At 41.4% G+C, this 22,046-nt stretch overlaps 1 protein-coding gene and 1 long non-coding RNA gene across 19 annotated transcripts in view; one reads left to right on the top strand and one right to left on the bottom strand.

The window, feature by feature from the left end:
• LOC149323029 (SWI/SNF-related matrix-associated actin-dependent regulator of chromatin subfamily A member 4) overlaps positions 1-22,046 on the bottom strand; it is an 87,420-nt gene that overhangs the window by 2,651 nt on the left and 62,723 nt on the right. For 6 of the 16 annotated variants that reach the window (XM_089486266.1, XM_089486261.1, XM_089486263.1 and 3 more), the window contains 11 exons: positions 20,137-20,244; positions 19,023-19,109; positions 17,850-17,896; positions 17,017-17,183; positions 15,390-15,553; positions 14,359-14,586; positions 14,053-14,151; positions 13,501-13,578; positions 9,933-10,160; positions 2,179-2,432; positions 932-1,040 (listed from right to left, as the gene is read on the bottom strand). In XM_089486266.1, coding sequence (XP_089342392.1) covers positions 932-1,040; positions 2,179-2,432; positions 9,933-10,160; positions 13,501-13,578; positions 14,053-14,151; positions 14,359-14,586; positions 15,390-15,553; positions 17,017-17,183; positions 17,850-17,896; positions 19,023-19,109; positions 20,137-20,244 — 1,569 coding nt within the window. The remainder of the gene's footprint in view (positions 1-931; positions 1,041-2,178; positions 2,433-9,932; positions 10,161-13,500; positions 13,579-14,052; positions 14,152-14,358; positions 14,587-15,389; positions 15,554-17,016; positions 17,184-17,849; positions 17,897-19,022; positions 19,110-20,136; positions 20,245-22,046) is intronic. The other 10 variants (XM_089486289.1, XM_089486298.1, XM_089486270.1 and 7 more) reach the window with 6 other exon arrangements.
• LOC149323030 (uncharacterized) lies at positions 979-20,355 on the top strand. 3 transcript variants are annotated; one of them, XR_016272366.1, is made up of 5 exons: positions 979-1,067; positions 2,232-2,463; positions 5,351-5,403; positions 7,013-7,195; positions 19,889-20,355. It is a non-coding gene; the product is annotated as an uncharacterized LOC149323030 (long non-coding RNA). The 3 variants fall into 3 exon arrangements; XR_016272364.1 differs by having other exon boundaries at positions 999-1,067; positions 1,912-2,463; XR_016272365.1 differs by lacking the exon at positions 979-1,067 and adding an exon at positions 2,696-2,911 and having other exon boundaries at positions 2,309-2,463.

Below are 22,046 nucleotides of genomic sequence, written 5' to 3' on the forward strand. Positions count from 1 at the left end.
AAGGTCTTTGCTGGCTGGAAGATAAACATAAAAGATTATATTGTACAGAAAATAATCCCGAAAATCTTAAGATCTGCCCACTGTGAACACTTTGCTTTGACTGGTCCCTTTCATTTGCCTTTGTGCAGATGACTGACATTAAGTTATAAAGCTCACATACTTTGTAATCTGACCTTTGAAATCAAGAGGGAAGAGAGGAACATGTCTGCACCTGTGATCAGGTAAGTAGGGCCCTGCGTTTCCCCAGCAAAACCACAATGCTATCCAAACTTTTTTCAGCACATGACAAATGCACACAAGTTGGGGAACCTCAGACCCTGGGACCAAATCTAGTCCTCCTTTGTTGTTACAGTCCAGCTGAGGTTCCCCCAAGGGTCACTGTTTGATGGTTTCCCAACATCTGTTCAGGATATTTCCCTTCCAAAAGTTTGAAATGTCCCCCAATGCTTTGTTACTGGCAATAAGCACTTTAAGCTAAAATATATGTTGTTTTTTTGGGGGGGTGGTAGTGTCTTATATTTTTCCTTTGGCTTCATCTTCCACTAGAATGTGGATCCCAAGAAGCTCTCTAAAAATGAATTAAGCCCTCAAGTTGGAAGAGCTTTCCCACCTGTGGCCTAGGACAAGACTGTAGCAATGACATTAAGTGCTATTTTCCTTTTTTACTTCTCACCTAAAGGCAATTAGCCCTTGAATTCAATTGCATCATGAATGACATAGGAGGTATATTTCATGTCCTCCTTTGGATGGGCAACAGAAATGTAACAGAAGTGCCTTCATCTGGCACCCATTTTTAAATTGTGGAAAGATTAGAACAGTAAGATCTGCTATAAGCAGTTTCCTTGTTTTAAGCTGCTTTGGGTCCCATGTCGGAAGAAAAGTGGATTATAAATTACATTAAAAAATGAACAAAAATAAATGAAAAAATTACCTTTATTTTCTTGAAATCCACTGGTTTGCGGATGAGTTCATAGTACTCTGGAAGCTCCTTGCGGGAAGGCAGTTGGATGAAGACTTCGCTGAGCTGGCGTCCACTGCTGCTACAAGCCAAGAAAAAAAGGAAAACGGTAAAAGAACACTGGTCTCCCTTGGAATAGGCCAGTTCACCTGCATTAGTTGTGAAATCCTGACAGCTTACACTAAAAAATCTGCTGGTGGCTCTAACCCAGGGGTAGGCAACCAGCGGCCCGTGGGCTGGATCCGGCCCGGCAAGGCCTTGGGACCGGCCCCAGCCCAGTCCTGCCGCCGATTGCCACCGGAGCCTTTGGGGGGCAATTGTCTATAGAAGCCTCAGAAACACGTATTTATATTAACATTTTTTAAAAAATTAGCAATTTTTTTCACATGTCCTCCATTTTTTTTAAACAAAGTGTCCTGCATTTGAAAATTTTGTCCTACATTTGTCCCAGTTTATTTATATATATATATTTTTAAAATTATTTAATTATTTATTTATTTTTTTACTTCGGCCCCCCAGTTGTCTGAGGGACAGCAACCCGGCCCCCGGCTCAAAAAATTTGCCTACCCCTGCTCTAACCTGAGGAACAAGGTTGTTCACTGAAAAATCGTTAACAATGTAAATGACAAGCTTTAAGGGTGGTTCACAATAAAGGAGAGAGATGTCCTGCAGGAAAAAAATGTACCAAGTCTGGAGATATATTATTTTCCTCTAAGCAACAATATAGTCAGTCCTTCTTATACACGGATTCAAGCATCCACAGTTTGAAAATGTTCAAAAAAAGTATAAATTTCAAATATCAAACCTTGATTTTCCATTTTTTATAAGGGACACCATTTTGCTCTGTCATTATATTTAATGGGACTTGAGCATCCACAGATTTTGTTATACACGGGGGATCTTGGAACCAAACCCCAGCATATAACAAGGGTCCACTGTAATGTGTTTGGCAGATGGACAGCCGGCACCCTGGATTGCCAGAATTCAGCCATGTCCCAGGGCTGCCAAATATTCAACTAGGCAGCTGATTTGAAAAAACCTTTATAATCACAATGTGTGACACATCCATTAGAGCACAGTAAGTTGCCTATCTATTTCCTTAAAGTACAGTGCACAGTAAACGGGTGTCCGGAAAGTAGAAACATGGATGGATGAAAACTATGACAAAAATAAATAAATATTTTTTTTTGGGGGGGGGGGAAATCCCCCTTTGCTGTTACCTGTCCTTGTATTTGATCACAGCATCAACTATTTTCTTCATTTTCTTGGTGAGGTTGGGTGGATTTGGTGAGAGCTTCTCCGCAGGAGGCCTGCCACGCTTCTTCTGCTTTTTGCTGTCCTCATCTTTGTCCCGGCTACGTGTGCTGGTGGTTGGGGTGGAAGAGCTGACGTCCACATCTCTCTTACGTTTGCGAGAGGATTTCTTCTGGCGCACCTCCTCCTCTATCTCCTCCAGGGTGCCTTCTTCGATGGCCTACAGACAGGAGAAGCAGCCAGTCAGCCAGGTACAATGAACAAGCCGCATGGACACACTACACTGTGAAATGGTTCAACACAGACGTTCACACACACCCAAGCTGTCTAGCACAGTGAAGAATGGGATGTCTACATGGGTTGCTTCCCAAGACACTACAATCTCAGGTTGTCCAGTTACAGATCATGGAAAGCTGCATCTCTATAGGTGGGAGAGGAAAGCTGGTTCTCTTACCAATGAGCTTTTCTTCTCGTGTTAAACAGGGCCAGCAGACAGGGACTCTGCAAAGTCATCTGGAGAAACAATGCAGAGCAGAGCCTGGGGGTGCCCCCTTCCAGCCAGCTCAAGTTGTAAATTCTTCCAAAGCTGCAAAGAGATCTGCGGCTCCTAACCACCAGTTAACAGTAAAGATTAATGCTTCAGACTGAACAACAGGAGAGGAAAAGAAGCGGGTGAACTGCAGGCCATGGATAACAGAAGTAGGAAAACTCACAAATGAAACTGCTTATTTTCCCAACTTTCCATCTCTTCAGACTTACATGGCTCGAGGCTCTCATCACCCAGAGTAAAGTAACCTAAGGTTACTATTCTGACACTACCTGTGTAACGGCAGCAAAATGGGGAAAGGTTTTTTAAGAGAAGAATGGCCTGCCAACATGGTTGTAGTAATCAATCCTTCACAGTTCCATCATTATTTTCAGTCCTTTACAGGTTTTCATAAAACGGAGGCCCAATTCTACTTCTATCATCAGAATTAGGGTACATCTGTGCAAGAGGGATGCACTGATTCTGATACCACAGGTTTCTCTCTCCTGTTCCTATTCTATACACTATCTGTGTCACCATTAGATAATGGGTCAAGAAAATATATTTCTGGTAGCTTTAATGTTGGGATAAAAAGCATTACTTTTAATTCCTAGGAGCCAATCGCAGAATTTTTAGAATCATTTAGCTTACTATTAGTATCAAATTTTAAGAATCCTGGTGACTGGATGTTTAACATTTCCCCCACTCCAGTTCTGCTTCCACATACAACACTTGTTACCTTAAGGCAGGGGCAGACAGAAAATCTCACTTATTCTATTAAGGTGCGCAATCCTCCACTATGTCTAGCTTCTCTTTATGGAAGATGGAGATTTGGGAGTTTAAAACTGAATCAAAACTGATTGCACTGCATATTCTGTATAGGGGACTACAAAGAGACAGGTGGTTTATAAACCTAATTAGTTATAATTAGTTCAATCTGTGCACTGCTCTACACTGCCCCATTTGTACCCCAATCTTTTGAGGTTTAAACGATGGGCAGGGGAGTAATCATTCTGACCCCTTACCCTGCAGAAGCACAGGGCTCTCTCTTCTTCCCCTCCTTCCATTTTGATTCCAAGTATGAATGTATACTCATGAACAGCCAGATACTACAAATATTATGGTACAGGATAGACAGTGGAAACAAATCTTTAGATTTGGGTGCTGTAGGCGTAACAGCATCAATTGCTGAGAAACTGAGAGCTAGTGCCTGCAGATCTCATACTGATTTTGGTCAATTTGGGTAACAGAGAAGGAACAATCAGGATGTAAATATACAGCTCTTAACTCGCTGTAAGCAAAAGACTAGCCTGTTAACACTGTCTTGATTCTTCTTTACAGTTTGGCCTTTTGATTAATATTCACTCCCTCTGCCTTTGGTGGTGTGGAGGTTTGAGTGTTGGACTATGACTCTGGAGACCAGGGTCTGATTCCTAGCTTGGCAATGAAACTCACTAGGTGACCTTGGGCAAGTCACATGCTCTCAGCTTCAAGGGAGGCAATGGCAAACTTCCTCTGAACAAATCTTGCCGAGAAAAACCCAGGATAAGTTTGCCTTAGGGTCGCCATAAGTAAGAAATGAAGGCATACAGCCCTTCCTTTGGTTCCCCACTCGCCCAAAATACAGAGGCATTGCTTACCTATATGCATAATTCTTGGCATGGTCCTCTTTAATCACACTCTGTGTACAGTATCTCAGTAAACAGTACCCAGGTCATTCAGAACTTATACTAATATTAAATGATACAGAACTACTGCTTTTAGCTTTTGCATGGCTCAGTCATAGCCATCCCCAGAGAACAGGGAGTAAGTGTCAATTTAAGACCGATTAAATGCATACCTGGAAAAGAAGTAGTAGGATGTTCAGAGCTATGAGACAGGATGTTTCCTTCCTATGCTATACTCTCAGGAGAGAGCATCAAGTCACTTAAATTTACCAGAAGCATGTGCTGAAAGCCAAGGTATATCCTAATGAATATGTCTAGCTAGGAAACCATTCAGCTATGAGTCATGGTTATAAACACTATTAACTGGATGGCTTCCTGGCTAAAAATGCTTATAGACCATCTAGGAAGCACCTGGTTCCTTTTCTTTGCCTCCTTAATTTCTGCCTAGTTTGCAGTAGAATAACACTGACTGTTTCCAGCTGCAAAGGCGGCTGCAGCTGCTCAGAGTTCCTACAGATATCAGGGTGAGATCTTGTTTAGGGTCTATGGCTGGGGTAAAATGTACTTTTGCTGTCAGTAGAATGTCTTGAGGGGGGTTTCTTGAGTATTTCTCTATTGTTAAACATTCAAGTGAATTATTGGTGGGTTGCTTCATTTTAGTGTATCTTTTTTAATATGAAGTGTTTACCCAAATGTTGGCCTTTTTAAATTCTGAGCTATATTTCTTCAGGAAATGTTATTGTATTTGATGGTACCATAAGCCACTTTCAAGCATGGCCTTACCATGGAAAAGTGGCAAATGAACTAACTATGATAACATTGATATTCATCAGAAATGCTGCTTGGCTCTAGTGGAAGGGGCCTTACAAGAGCACAAGTATAAAATGTTAACAGCAATGAAAATTCTTCAGGAGCTAAATGCCTTCCCTTTTCTCCCTTTCTTAGAAACAGAGTTCTTATCCAGCCATAAATACTGAAAATTCTTCTCACCTTTCAAGGTACATAAAACCCATTTCTTTTACTTTGGACTTCCCAAGCACAGACTTTAAAATATTTCCTAGGAAACACAGTCTTGCAAATTGTTTTGCCACTCTTCTGGCCAACATATCCACTGCCCAGCTAGGAGTGTCCAAAACATGAGTAGGCATAGCCTAAGCTGCATGTGTTTTGTAGTGAAGAGGTGGTGGCGGTTGAGCAGGGCTTGTCATCAGCTGGTGGTGCTGACATGGAGAAAGGGGCACTAGGGTATCTATGCTGGTACAAGGCAGATGCTAGCTTCAGCAAGGTTTCGGAAGAGTCCTACGACTCGCACAATATGGACTTTCCTGAATGTAAGCCTCAATAGGATCTGGGTTACTGTCTCCTTTACAGCCACAATTCTCTTGGATCCATAGAAACCACCAGGATGAGTCCCAAGTCTCCTATTTCCTCCAACTGTAGGCAGCCTAAAAGGTGTAGGCTCCAACCACTGAAAAGAAGCTTTCTGGCCACACCACAATGTGGTGCAACTGCCTGAATTGCCTATCAGACCAGTGGGGTCTGATGCACAAGCTTGATGCAGGTCAGTTTAGGCCTGATCTTACCTGCTAAGTGTCCACACACCACAGCCAGGTTTATTAGAAAGAGAGCCTACACAAAGATTCTTTAAAAATGCCTCTCTCAACCAAAGGAGGAAGAAGGTACCCACCAGTTTTGCAGGAATGGACTCCCCAGGATGCTGAAGCATGGAAAAGGCATGCCCATGAATGCTGCATACTCTGCAGAAGGGCATATATTTTCTAAAACAAAGTTGATAAGCAAACCATCTATATGTTGCCAAAGCACTGTCTAAGAGACACCTCTATGATCAGTGGGCCTGATGACCAATGGATTTGCCGTCACATTTCTTCTCAGAGATAGAAGCCATGTAAGCCCATCCTGTGCTGTCACAAAGTAGAAAAAAGTGGGCAGCAATGCACATAAATGCACGTACACACACACACACACACTTGTATAGAGGAGGAGAACACAACTATGAGTGGTTTCTTCACTGCAAAAACATTGTGTAAGTTTGATGCTAAGCTTCACTGATGCTTCATACAAAATATTTAGTGTACACACTTCATCTACTTTTGCATGTGAAGTAGCTAGTAGTGTTTTCTTCATGGCTTTCTTTAACTTTAGTTCCCCACACATCTGTAATTTTAGTGGAAGAAATGACCCATTCCCAGGTGTTTCCACACCACCATCTTGACCTTCGGCTTTACCCATCAGAGGAATTTGACCCTTTTCTACAAAAGCTTATAAAGCAATTAATCTACACAGAACAACAACTAATCTGGCTACTTGTCTGGAGTTTTTTAAAAGGGAACATCAGATCAATTAAGAAAGAAGAAAAGAAGTGATCTACAGTAAAAGAGCAAAGGCCATAATAACCTTGCTTGGCAGGTCATTCTGATTTCTTTCGTTTTAACGGAACAGATGTTATTCATTATCCTTTACTAAAACCTCTAACTCATGAGGCATTTTGTGTAGAAGCAAGAAGGTTAGGTTATTTTCTCCCTGCCACACTCAAACATGGTGTAAAACAGAAAACTTGGTCTTACCTTCTTCGTTTCTACTTGTTAGATAGGCAATGGTCCAGACATGGGGCACCTTCCCTACTCAGCCAGTAGGAGGCAGATGTTGAAGAATATGTCTCTGGGCTGGAGTAAGAAAGCATCTCTTCCTCTGGACATCCAGTCACTCCTAGACTATCTTTGGAGACTCCATTCAACAAGCATACCACAGACAACAGGTCCTCTAACAAAGGTAGGTTCTGGGTTATTGTGCATTAAATGAGCAGAAGGGCTATTCTTAATTAATACTACATTCCCTGTTCTCTCTGGTGTTGGGCTGTGGTCTGATCACTGTGGTGGTCTGGAAGGCACTTAAACAATCTTACATATACAGTTGGCCCTCCTTATCCATTGATTCTTTATTCATGGATTCAACCATTCATGGCTTGAAAATATTCCAAAAAAAAAAAAAATACCTTGGTTTTGTCATTTTATATAAGGGACGCCATTTTACTACACCATGATATATAATGGGACTTCAGCATCCACAAATTTTGGTATCCATAGGGGTCCTGGAACCAAACCCCAGTGGATACTACTACAATTTTTCTCCAAGCGGTCCACAACAGCTTCCTGAATACGCCTGAATAGTGCCCAAAACATCTGGGGGGCAGCCATTTGGCTATCCCTGATGTACCAAGAGTTTTGCAGTGCCATCTTTACTCTTGGAAGATTATTTGATTCACTGACAACTGCTAGACACATTTTGACTTCTACCTCCATCAACAGCTATTTTACAGCTTTCAGGAATTAAATACATACCATCTATATTCCCACAGAATTACTCTCATCTTATTTTAAGAAAAAAAGTACTGTTATTCCCATGAATCTTTAATGCTAGATCTCCCAAGTGAAGATATATTTTCTCCTTTTTTCTAGAGATAATAAAATTCACATCCAAAGCTTTAAGATGTTAAGAATGTTCTCAGCAATGTTTCAAATTATTTAAAACCTAAATTGTGGCCCGCTTATAATACCCTACTTGGTAAAAGTGGTCTCCTAAGTTAGTTGGGGAGAATATGAAAAAAATCTCTGGACTGATGTACAAATGTTCTCTATAGAAGCACTGGAACATTATGCTTGAGTACATTCTGAAAGTGTTGTACTCCAGCCTTGAAAAAACCCTGGACTGTAAGTATCTTACTAAAATGTCCAGAGTGAACTGGCCAAGCCAAAAAGCAGTATTCAGTAGAGTAATCTGCTTTGTGCCACATCAGGGAAATGGCCCTTGTAGTTCAGCAGTTTATGCTGAATGCCAGGAACTTTCCAATGTTTCAGGTAGAGGTTTCGATCCAGTATGTGATCCATCTATGATTCTTCAGCTGGACTGAATCTGAGGCTAAGTATGCTCCTCCACAGAGCCTCAGTTCCCTTCCAAGGTGATCATTTCAGGAAAGAGAAATGGTTGCAAAATAAACCATGACAATGACTTGCAAGATAGGCAAATCTCTCTCCACCACTGACAATTACAAGGAGATGCTGCCTTGTACTGAGTCAGACTGCTGGTCTACGTATCCCAGAAACATCTACTCTGAGAAGGAGCCACGTTCCCAAAGTCTCAGGCAAGGCCTTCATAGCATATCTTGTCTCCAACATGATAGATGAAATAGCACACAAATGTTGGCATTGTTAAAAGTCTGTAGACATCACAGAGTTTCTTGAAGATGGAACACTCTTCTTTGAGAAAATAGTTTCCTCTCATGAATTTGCAACCACCTCAATGAGTCTTGACAAACAGGAAGAGAATAGCTCGCTCAGCAAATATCAGAATTTGCACCAGTAAATTTATATCAGTATGATCTGCAACACTTCAAATTCTTAAGGCAGGTTGGGATGTTTCTATTGATAGACACCATCTTAACAACTATATCTGTAAACTCTAAGGATCTTAAGGGCAGATTCATCTTTCTGTGGCCCTGGTCCAGAAGACTGGATGTCTCCCTTGGGCAGCAAGCAGGAGTCTATGATGAGGAATGCAGAATCTTCACGTATTTTAGGTATTAAGAGTAATAGAAACTCTGGGTGGGACAGACCAATGATGAGTAGTCTCCCTTATTTGGCGTTATCCCTAAGAAGATGTAGGAAATATTCTGAAATGTTGTCTCATGGAGATGCCTGGGACAGAAGGATGGGATGCAGAAACTTCAATACTGAATTTCATAACAAGATCCTTTGGTTCCAGGCTTGCATACTGATTCTTCATTAAAACCTCTAGGATGGCTGAGCAAAGAAGCACGTCTTCTGTGCTGCAAAGTTTTGCAGCTTGAATTACTTCACTTTCTTCTAACTCAACACCTGGGTTACTCTACAAAAGAAAATGATCCTAACTAACACACTGTTCCTGCAATAGCAGACATGTGACTAGCTCTCAGAAGGAAGGGTAATGCCTCCTAACTTAGCTCAGAGCCAGCTGCTTCTTCTCCCACCCTTCCCAGCAAGGTTTGCCTCCTACTGGCTAAAGAGAAGGAGCACACCCAATGTCTGGATAACTGCCCAGTAACAAGTAGGATGAAATGTTTGCTGGGACAGCAAGAAGAGGGTACACTCAGCTGCATAGCAAGTAGGCTTTCTGCATCTGAAATGTCTGACATCTGTCAAGGAGATCAATTGAATTTAAGTTTAGCAACATGGTTCCACACAATTCAGTTGCTAATACCCAACAGAAGTTTTGTATGGTGAATTAGGATTTTTTTTTTTAAGTATGAAGGCTTTAAATGCAAAAAAGAGGTTGGATTACCAACTGAATAGCTACACAATATGTTTCTGGTGATATTGTAATGTTCCCAAATTGGTTATTTGTTAGCGCCATCTTGGATAACCATCAAAACTTCTGATACTGGGTATTTTCTCAACATTCAGACACACAGACAGACAACATAGACACACATAGAAATAAAAATATAGAAAACAATTGGAGAACGATGCTGTACCATGTATACCTTGAGCCACTGCTTCTCAGTCAGCGAATCACTATAGTCCACTTCCTTACGGTGACGAGAACCCCGCCCAAACATTTTCTCTTCCTCTTCTTCACATGTGAGTCTTTCCACCTCAGCATCATCTTTAATGATCCAAGATGGCAATTCATCCTCTTCCATTAGACGTGGTTTTCGCTTTGGATTGCGAGCTTCTTCTCGCCTGCGATCCAAATCCATGCGCTGTAAGGAAAAGTATGCGGTGAAGGCACCAAACAAGACTGTACTGACCATTTTGTTTATGAACTCAAAATCCTTGGCTTGGGATGGTGTGGCTTTGCCATTTAAAAATATCAAAGTCACATGCAGCTGAGTGATCTCCCAGCACAGGAAAGTCATCAATGCATATGTAAATAAAGCTGCATTAGGAATATATTGACCAGTCTATTAAGAAAGTAGCTGGTAACAAAAGCAAGTAAAGAATCTTAAGTTTCTGAAAGAGTCTGCAACAACTATTCCAGGGACTGGAAAGAAAAGACTGACAAGCAGTACTGCAGAGCAACTGTGTGTAGCTACAGTATGTGCCTCCAAGTTACCTGACTTATAGCGAGGCCATGAATTTCATAAAGCAGCAGAAGAAAATGAGGGCTAAAAATACAGTTTGTATAACTGGCTGCCACTTGTTCACAGCCTGAGTGACATTTCTGCCCAGTGTTAGCACAGCTACATTAGTATGCATCTTGTGTGAGATGTGCCACCAAAAGCAGAAAGAGCCCATCCACAAGGTCTGCCTATGAAGCAATCATGTCATATGCTGTGAGCAAAGCTACAGCCATTGCTGGGATTTTGCAGCTATCAATTTTCCTCAGCTGCTGGGTCAGCACAAAGACAAGAAGGCTGCTGATTTTCTGTGAATCTGAGATTGGGAAGAATATTGTGTGTCCCTACTGAGCACCAGAACAGGGAATCTGGCAGGGCAGCGCTCCATCAAGAAACATCACAGCAGTCCTTGATGTGAGTGGATTGCCTGAAGGGCCACATTGAAGCTCCTGCAGCAGCTGGCACTCTGGTGGTTACTTAGCTTTTACTTTACTTTACTGGTTACTCAGCTTACCGCACATAAGTTTTCCTGCACTCTGGTGATTTTACTCAGCTTTACCCCACATGGACTTTCCTGCTGGTAACTCAGTCAGGGCAGATTTGCCTACTCTACTCCATCATCTGAATGGCAACAACAAGGGAAGAGCACATGAGTGAGTGATATGTGCAAAAAAGTGCTGACTTGGTCACAGAGAGCTTTACCTGTCCTGTACCTTCCCGAATAGGGGAGAATTCCAGAGAATGATGTACTGAGCTGTACAGGCTTCAGAAACACTAACTGAGGTTCACAGATGAAATGGGAGCCAGCTTTTCTTCCACATAATGGGAAAGCAAGGGGGAGGAGAGCAAAGCAGTGACAATTCACAGTGGCCTTGAAGATTCTCGGGACATATGGCCCACTCCAGAGTTTCCACTTCCTTTTAACCTTTCCTAAGGGAAAGATCAGAATTATGGGTGTGTGGCCCATGGAAGCAGAATTCTTCCCAAGCTGTCTCACGAACTAGACTGGGGAGCATCCCAGGCTAAATTAGTCCCATGCAATGGTTGATTCCCATCCTTGTACAAGAGAATACAGTAAAATAGAAATCTAATGTAAATCTAAATAAATGAACTGAATTCCTGTACTTGGTCTTTCTTCATCCCAGTTCTCAAGTGCCTCTAGAGCAGTGGTTTGCAAACTGTGCCCTTTAAGAGATTTTGGACTTCAGCTCCTAGAAGCCTCAGCCATGTTGGCCAATAGTCTGGGATTCTGGGAGCTGAAGTCCAAAATCCCTTAAAGAGCACAGTTTGGAGACCACTGCTCTAGAGTCATTCAGGATCCTATCCTGTCTTGCAAGGCCCTCTCTTTCCAATATGGCCAAAAACCATAACAGAATTAGATACAAAATAGAACGTATTCCAATGTGTTAGATTTTAAACAAATGCTCCTACAGATCACATAAGCCAGGCATAAATGATAGGCTTTTCATAAGAAAGATGGCCTGAGAAACAATAACATGTAACTTTATGCCATCCAATTATGACTACAGCTTTCATAATCCCAGACCACTGGCATGGGGGCAAATTATGAAACAGCAGTAGCCTCAAACATATGGAGGGCACCGGGCTGCCCACCCCCAGCCTGGAGAATGCGGGTTGGGTATATGTAGTCCTTAAGTATGCTTAGAAATAAGCCTCACAGAGGTTAGCAAGCTATACTGCCAAGCTAACTGGATTCAACTGTTGGCATGCTCTTAATGTCAGAAATGTTTATATGAAAAATTCGAAATGAGCTCTACCTGAAAGAGCTCTGTTCCTATGAACATCAGTCAGAGAAGTCCAAACACTGGGGCAAACATACCACTTCGGAATTATTAGTTATATGGACAGCAATGTCCATATACTTACATTAGGCACTGCAGATAGGGGGTAGTTTCTCTAGAAGCTCTCAGCATACACTTCCCATCCCCTCCAGTGTATGCAACAGCAAGAAAAAGAGAAAGTGGGGATCCCCTTACCTGTTATTATCCCCCATCTTGAAGAATATTTGACTACTGTTATATAGATTTACATACACTGGAGGGCAGTGGTTTTTCTCCTCCCCATCATTTACTAACTTTCTTTCCATGTTCTGAAGGAGAGGGGAACATAGTTATAGAGAAAGAGAGGAAAGAAAGGAATTCAGGCATTTCTCTGGTTAAAGTTGCCTTTCCTGTCCTGTCCTGGTGACAGGCTCTGTGGAAGCAAGAAAGATAGGTTACCAAAACAACACAAGGGCTCCAGATTTGGTCTTTTCTGTTCTATTGCTTGCTTGGGGTCAAGTTACTGGCAGAAAACCAAAAGGTGCTCAGCAACTACCAAGCCCTTGAGACAAAATAATCTGGCCTAGAGGAAAACAGCTGTAATGTATTACTTGCCCCACGTCTTCAGACAAGAAATACATTTATATATAAAATAAATGTACTCAGACAAAAATCTTTGATTAAGAAACTTGCTTAGCCTTGTGGTTCCTCGGTCTTTAGTTGAATGTTTTCACTAAGACAGTTCTCTTCTCACTACTCCCCACCAGCTCCTTGCTCTCCCATTTCTACAGTAGGAGGCCTAGGCAAGCAGTTCTCATTTCCTCTCCAACACACACAGAACACCACAGACATGCAGGAAATGTTTCTCAAGTAATTTCTTTTTGTAAAGGAACTTATGAAAGATATATTGAGGAGTGTGGTTCCTGCTATCTGCCACTCAGATATTTCCACCAGTAGAATATTTTCCACCAGTTAAAAGACTGTGGCCTATTTTACAGGGATGCCTGTCATGTCACACTTGTACTAGAAGGGAACGAACATGGAGGCCTTGTTCAGAATCTGTGCAAGGTTCCCTCCACTCACTTCCATTCGCCTTACATTTCTCTCTACTTCATGCTCTGACTTCCAGACCCAGAAGCATGTTTTTACTTAGGTCTCCTTTAGAGTATCTTAAAATTAGGCTGATAAAGAAGGATTCTCACCATAAAAAGATCAAACTCTTCCTCATGCCGAGCAATCATCTGGTTTACTGTTTCATCATCAGGAACTTCATCTTCCTCCTGAAAGATTTTAAGATTCCCCCATTTATCTTGTGTGGGCAGACAATCTGGTGGCTCACATGTTGTGAGTTTGAAATCAAATGTGGTTTTACTATCTCAATATCTGATTTGGCTACTCATGTGATAATGAGTTAAGTGGTCTAAGTCAGTGGTTCCCAACCTTCCTAATGTCGTGACTCTTTAATACAGTTCCTCATGTTGTGGTGACCCAAACCCATGAAATTATTTTCATTGCTACTTCATAACTGTAATTAAATACGTGTTTTCCAATGGCCTTAGGCGACCCCCAAAGGGGTCCCGACCCACAGGTTGGGAACCACTGGTCTAAGTGGACAGTTATTCATGTGGCAGAAGCTCAACTTCTGAGCTGACAACTTTGCTGACAATCTTAAACAGTAAGGCTAAAATTAGCATGTGGGATATTAAAGGATGCTAAGGGCTGGGCAGGCGCGGCGACTGAATGACCCCTCTCACCTTTAAAGGTGGCTCCTCCAAGTCGGAGTTGAGGCACAGGGATGAGGCAGTGTGGGGAAAGCTTGCGCTGCCACTGCCGCTGCCCGTGCTGTATCTGGTCTGTGGATAGATAGAGGACTTCAGTCTCCAGGGCTGTCAAACCCAGCACCTTTCACTGACACTCAAATTCACTTCCTGGGATGACAAGAATTCATGCCATTTCCTTCCAGCCCACAGTCCCTTGCCTCAAGATCATACAGAGCACAAAGCCAGGCAATGTATTCAGCAGTCACACACTGAAGGAAAAGAAGGTGAACTGCCCCTTACCTCATCTTGCTCTTCATGTTCTAAGATAGCTTGGAGGAAAGCTCTTCTTTCATGACTGGAGGATTTCTGGTCAAACATGCCAGCCTGGATAACCTTCTGATCTACATTCAGCTTATACTTGGCTGCAGCAAGTATCTTCTCTTCCACACTGTTCACAGTGCAGAGGCGCAGCACACGCACTTCATTTTGCTGACCAATACGATGGGCTCGATCCTGGGCCTGCAGATCCTGGGAGGGAATAGAAAAACACAAGTGTTCTCATTGTCTATAGCATGGTTAGGATTGATTTTAACATGCTTTTGCTTGTAAAATTAACATGTGGAATTCACTGAGTTGGCAGGACCTCAGCAGATTATGTTGCCCCTACATGAATTTTCACCATAGCTAGATATCTGACTTACAGACTTCATGTAATGGACATGCTAATGGCACTAAGATGTCTATGGGTGGGGAGCATTTTAACCATTCTCCTCCAGGCTTTTCAGACTCAGCACACACTTTTAATTCAAACATGTTTTAAAATTTAGCCCCATCCATTATTGTGGTGGCAATGCTGCTGTTACAACCCACTTAGCTCAGCTTGCAAACTAGCTACATATCTCAGTCCACCAGCTGAAGATAAACATCTTATTGTGTGAACCATTTTAGAGAGCACCTGTCTTGTCATAGCTGTGCTCAGTGAGCAAATTATAATCCATCACAGTTATTAGATAGTTCTACTTTTCCTCCAATATTCTTAATGGCAAGAACCTGTATCTCCTGACTCCCAGTTCAACATTTTAGTAACTCCATCAACCATGCCAAAAAGCTTTATAATCTAGATAAATTAATCTATAAGAGAAATTTAATGATAAATAAATCTATGTTTTCTGTTTTCTGACCAAATCAGAGCAAGGCAAACAAATAATTTTCTTTTGTATTAAAAATGGATAAGCATGTCACTATTTTACCATTATTCCTCCACACCCACCTTCCACCTTCTGTTTCAAAGCTATTTTTTTCTGAAGCTGGGTAATTTATTTATTTGTTACCTGATGAGGATTCCAGTCACTGTCAAATATGATCACTGTATCAGCGGACTGCAGGTTTAGTCCCAGGCCCCCTGCTCGAGTGCTCAGCAAAAAAATGAAATATTCAGAGCCCGGCTCATTGAAGGTTTTCAGCAGCATGCCACGATCTTCTGCTTTAGTGGTCCCTTTAAAAGTCCAGAGAATAAAGGATTTTTCCTCCTGCTATAAATAGTTTATTTGCATGTAATGGCTGTCACTGGAGAAAATTCAGAAGTCTAGAGGAACACAGCATCAGTCCACAGGGGGAAAATATTTTATGCTGGGCACTAGAATAACTGAAGAATGTCTGTATATAAAGTGTAAATGCAGGGCAGGTTTCATTGACAAGGGAACTTCTCATGTATCTGAGGCAAAAAGATAACCTCAAGGCATAGGTGGAAGCCCCTTGTCACATACTGAGACATAAGAAGACCCCTCATCAATGACACCTGCCCAGCATCTACCCTTTATACACTTTCCCTAAATGTATAAGGACTAGGTGTCTTCCTCTTTTAAGTTTTATATCTTTGGCAGCATGTATTGTGTGCCTATATGGTTGTGAATTCAGTCAGGCAGAGGCTTCTTTTGTAACAACAAATCACAACTTTTTAATAACACATAGCAAGAATGTAGGTTCAAATGTGGTGTGGTTACAATAATTGAACAGTGCAGGCATTTTCCCATTCAATTTCTGTTCACTGAACTCCCATAAATAGATCTCTGACCTATTTCATTTGCCTGAACCGTCCTCTCCCTCAACTGAACTCTGAACTCAATCAAAGGAACTCTGCACTGTACTTCAACTACATTGCACTTCCTCCAACAACCCAGTAATCCTATCCCTGGCTGAAGAAAAGAAAATGGGGAGTGGAGGGGGGGGGAGATGGAAAATGAAAGGAAGGGTTCTCTTAAGCCTGCATTCTATCACCCTACTTGTTCAACTTGTATGCTGGAACTATAAGAAAAGCCGAGCTAGAAACAGAAGGAGGAGGAGTGAAGACAGGAGAAAGGAACATAGACAATCTAAGGTACACGGATGATACCATAATAATGGCGGAAGACATCACAAACTTGGAACGGTTACTAAGGAAGGTAAAAGATGCAAGTGCAAAGGCAGGCTTAATGCTGAACAAAAGAAAACAAAAATTATGACCACAGATGAGATGTATAAATTCAATCTAGACTATGAAGAAATCAAAATAATTAAAGAAGCCCTGTACTTTGGATCAAATATTGACCAGAATGGTGACTGCAATCAAGAAATAAAAAGAAGATTAGTGATGGGAAGTTGAACTAAGAAAGAATATTTGATCCTGAAGAGTAAAGATATACATTGAGCACAAAAGTTAGAATTGTCCAACCCATCATATTTCTCATCACTATGTATGGATGCTGGACAATAGAGGAAGCAGACAGAAGAAAAATCAACTCATTTGAGATGTGGTGCTGGAGAAGAGTACTGTGTTCCACTTTTTTACAAGTTCCACACAAACCTTACTGAAGATATATAGAACCCCTTGATCAAATGTATCTAACTAACCATCACCAAGGTTTGAACAGGTACAAAGCAAAATTAATACGAAGTTGTAAGTTCTAATATTAAACTCACCATCTAGCCTGAGGTATTTGAAGCCACGGTAAGCAAAATAGTCTTCCATGATGGTCATGAGGGAAGTCATCTGACAGAACAGCAGCACCTTGTGGTTGGTAGCCCGTAACTTGGGAAGAATTCGGTCCAGGAGTTCAAATTTCCCTGAAGCACGGTACAGGTCAAGTCTGGATTGTGCATGAAGAGGAAAAAACAGAGGAATTGTGGCTTTCCCCCCCACCACAGTAGTTTTCAAACATTCCAACCTGTGGATCCTCTTTTCACATTGGCCTATCTGCTGTTTGGGTATCTGCCATGAAAGACATGTATGTGCTTAGGGAATTCTGGGACAATTTCTAAGATACACAGGTCAAGCCTACTGGATATCATTGTAATGAACTAACAGGGCAGCACTGGAATATAACTAACACTGCACCTAATATTTGCAAGGAAAAGCCGGAAGTGACTGACAACCTGATTTGCAGGGAAGTTTTCTGATTATCTTGTAATGAATGCATTTCAATAAGGTTTGCATATACTGACAAAGTAACCCAGATCACAGAATACCGTTTGAAGGTCAGTGCTCTAACATAGTAAACACATCTGAAGACACACATCATAAATTCCCAGCTAAATCATGCCAGAAATGCAGCCCCCCTCAGTTGCAAGGAATGGACATCCAAATGCTTCTGGAAGCTCACAAACAGGACATCAAAGCAACATTTTGCTACTCTTCAGCATTGTTTTCAAATATTGCCAAGCAAAATCTTTAGCTCCATTACTGGCTCAGACTATGGAGCCTGTCCTTAAGAAAACGTAACATGCATACTAAATGTCTGGTGTGGCCAACTTACCCTTGCACAATGCCTCCAGTGAAGCCTAAGTGCTCAGAAAAGGATTCCTGCAACAAATGTATGAAAACTAGTGTAATGATGAAGAAACCAGGCCAAACTCAAGTGCAGATAGTGTTTCCTCTAAAAGACAACTGTTAAAATTGTGAATGCCATTTGTGTGGAGGGACTGTGCTACACAAAATTACATTGGCAGCTAATGTAGTAGGTCTTCAGTTTTTAAATGAATGCAGTAAAAATGTTCTACAGATAAATAAGACATATTGGTTGCATGTAAAAGGTGTGAATATTTTACAGAAGTACAAGGCAAACAAGTATTGCAGGATCTCATAGTTTTAAAATTTACAAATCCTCCTATGTGACAGTACTGCAGCATTCAGTCATAATTAATGTAGTCTCTACATTTCATAAACACTGCACTAAGTCTATCCACAACATTAATATCTGAACAGTTAAACTGGCTTCTCCAATTATGTGGTGAACCTGCTGGGGCAACATTTGTGGTGTGGAGAGAGGGAAATGAAGGTGAAGACGCTTGCAATAGCCAGATGTTAAGCAGCTGGAAATTGCTCCCACTCCAGGCACAGATTTCTAGAAGTACCAGTCTGGAGATGGAGCTGTGACCTTCAGCTATCAGATGCCAGGCAGGGCATAACATGGGGGAAGCTGTTAATTCAAACTACTGGACCAACTGGCCCAGCAGGATCCATACTGACTAGCAGCAACTAGTCCAGGGTTTCAGGCAGAGGTGTTTTTCAGCCCTACTTAGCAATACCAGGGCTGGAACTTGGGTTCTTCTGCAAGTGCTCTACTAATGAGCACTCCTGCCAAAACAATCCTTAACACCTACTTGTACCAAGCCACAGTTTCTTACTTGTGGCAACAGCACTAATATGCATGCAACTGCCTGTGAGAATCTGCATAAAACTGTACAGTAGACAGGACTGAAGGGTTCCAGAAGTCAGAATGAACTGGGAAGTGGAGTTGAATTCAAAAGACTGGAGAAACAGTGGGCCAGCCTGCCATCTACAAAGCATCCCACACTAAAACTATATGGAAGAATAATCAATCCAGGCATTGGTTCTGGCCCATCACTTTCACTCTAGTTGCTCTCGGTGACTTACTACATAGAATAGGCTGAAAATGTCTTAACCACGCATGCTTTTTCTTCTTTACCTCTATGTGCTGAAACATGTATGGATGGTTGCAAATCTTTCTCAGCTGCATTATAGTGTTCATTAGTGTTTTTGTACCACCTTTTCCCTGAAAGAATAAGAGAGCACAATTCAAAATCTTCTGGTTAAGCAAACTACAGTGATTATATAAGTGAATGCAAAACACTGAAGGAGATAAATGATTTATTAAGTAAAATATAACTCCATTTCATGACATTATTGTTATTTCCTTTCTGAGGATCAGACCGCAATAGAGCTAAAACTGGATAGTAAAGGGAGCATGACCAAAACTTTAAAAAGGGATTTGAGTAGTCCCAGATGTTCAACTTAGCAAGTCTTAGTTTCCAAAATTTAGGGGGGGGGTTTTGTTTTTGCTTGGGCAGTAGTTCATGTAAAAGACACTATCAGCTAAATTAAGTGAGTTAAAAAAATATTTAAGTGTGCAAACATTCACATCTTCACAAAGTTCCTCAAGTAACTATGTTACAGCATAGCACTGCTAAGGAAACATCATTTCAAAAGTGCATCTCTGGGGGTGGGAGGTGGGGGTAGAACACATCCAAAAAGAGTATCTGAAAATATTACTACCACAAGGAGAAAACCTCCCATAGTGTTATAGCTTCAAATTGGGAGGCTAAAGAGCAATTTAAATATTATTGTCTAAAATAAGATGATAATCAGAGGCAAATCTGGTTTAGTAGCTGGCATCATGTGAGCCAATGGGTCTTGGTTTAAGAATCTGAAGGCCATCATCCTTTGAAAAATGCATACATGTGCATAAGCACCTTTCTGGAGTTTATTGGGGAAACTCACATATTCAATATCCATCCATTTTCTTGCTGAAGAAACATCTTGTGTTTGCATTAGAGTGAACTACATAAAAGGAGAACCAGAAGGAAGAGCCATCTTATATGACATCTCTCATTTCCAAGAACTCCTCCACTCTTGGCCTATATGAAGCTCCTAGAAAAATAAGTTACCTTGCAGCAAAGAACTGAAGCTTTTCCTCCCTCCCTCAGTATCACGAAGACGACTATAAAAACTTTTAAGGAACAGATCCAACTATGTTATGCCCATCCCTATTGCATATTAAAGGGAAAATATGTCATCCAAACCTTTTTGTCCTTCTCTGATCCATCTGTAAGAAGCACTCCTTTGGCCTGCATATGTCTATAGAGTACCCTTTGTAATGCAGACATATCACACTTAATGACATATTCTACCTGTTATGAGTAGAGAGAAAAGAGAAAAAACTGGTGAAAGTCTAACCTGTCTTTGTAATCCATGTGTCCAAATAAAATGTATTCCCAAAATAAAGATTGGAAGAATGCCAACCTCCCCAGTGATCAGGCTGTCTGCGGGATTCTTGGAGTGACAGTCTCCAAAAGTAGTTTCTCCAAGCTCTGTCTCCAGATAAAGGCATTCCATTGTGTTTTAGACTTGTTCTTTAGCTTCAATGAGTGTTTTATTTTCAGAGTCATCTCTGACATCTCAAATGAATATCTTTAAGTTGACACCTGAACAGCTGTTTCCAGTGTCTTTATGGACAGTAGCCTCCCAAAGTTTCATTTGGGGGCTAGGTGCTAGGCAGACCAATGCAACAGCAGCCTCTCTGTTTTTCTGTTGCTTCCTTCTCCCAAACAAGAAGAAGTGAAGAAGGGGCTGTTATTCGCATTGGAATGTCTTCCAACAATTTGCAAAAGTGTTTTTGGAAACTGTAGCATATCTTGCATTACACCAAAAGTGTGGTAAGTTTTTCAGCCTGAAGGCCACATTCCTACCTGGCTAGTCTTCTGGGGACAGCATGTGAATGGCAAGGGGGTCTAGCTCACACTCTTGTGCACTCCTACACACACACACACCCCTCTCTCCCATGCACACTTTCTCACTCTCATAGCCCATGAAGCAACTAAGTCTAGGGGAGAAACACTTCCTGCTGAAGTCAACTCTTTTTTCCCCAAGCCTACTTGCTACATGCATGTTGGGGCAAATATAGCAATGAGTGGGGAGGGTAAGTGGCAACGTTAGACTGGGAGGCCATGAATTACATTTGAACTCCAAGTGGTAGTCCATGGAAAGAAAGAAAAAAGCTTGCTAATCAGCACAACATGGTACCAGTCCCTGGCACACTTGGGGCGGGGGGATTGCTGATACCAATATCAGATAGCTTGAAATGCAGTACACTGGACAGTGCACTGACAGAAGCTTTAGAAACAGCTTTGAAACTGAACGGCTCCCTCCTCCATGGAATGACTTAATAGGGTGGCCTTCTTAAATGATACACCTGACAACTGTTTGCATATATTTTTCTCTGATTTTAAAAATATATTCTGGATATTATTATAGAACATAGTTTTATAAATGAGTTGGTGAGAAAGGTATTGTTGGCTAGGTCCTGAGGAAGGGTAAGGCAAATTAACAGAGTTGGGGAAAGTCTGAGATGTAGCACCATTTTAAAGATGTTCCCATTAGTATTAATCATAAGTACCATCATATACATTCAGGTTAATTTCTCCATAGACTGGTATGAGAGACAGAGAGAATATATGTGTGTGTTTCTAAAGGTTGGTAGATTCTCAGTAAATGTTGTATGTGATAACAAAAATTTCCCAGTAAAACAGTATTTTCATGAGGTCAAATTTTATGACAGACTGTCTTTTGTGATGGGGTGTCACATCCCTTGGTTCTGTGTAACGATCAGTTAGCAGAAAAACCACAAAGTGTGGCACAAAAAAGTATGTGACAACTGCACCTTAGCAGCAGTATTGCAACCTTCTTCTATACTACACTTTATTTTCTACAAAAATGTCAGTGGATTAATGCATTCCTCTTCACATCACATTTGCTAAGTCAGGCCATTAGCCTGATTAGTCTAGTATACTCTACTCTGGTAACAGTGATTCTCTAAGATTCCAGGTTCAGGCCATTCTCAGTTCAGCTGCTCAAGAATCTTGTACCTTCTGATGCAAACCAAATACTGTACCAATTAGTGATGGCTTCACTGTTGATATTATATGTGCTTCCT

Source organism: Sceloporus occidentalis, unplaced genomic scaffold (genome assembly GCF_023333645.1).
Source record: "Sceloporus occidentalis isolate IW3139 unplaced genomic scaffold, rSceOcc1.0.p SCAF_1, whole genome shotgun sequence".
In the NCBI taxonomy this organism is placed as follows: domain Eukaryota; kingdom Metazoa; phylum Chordata; class Lepidosauria; order Squamata; family Phrynosomatidae; genus Sceloporus; species Sceloporus occidentalis.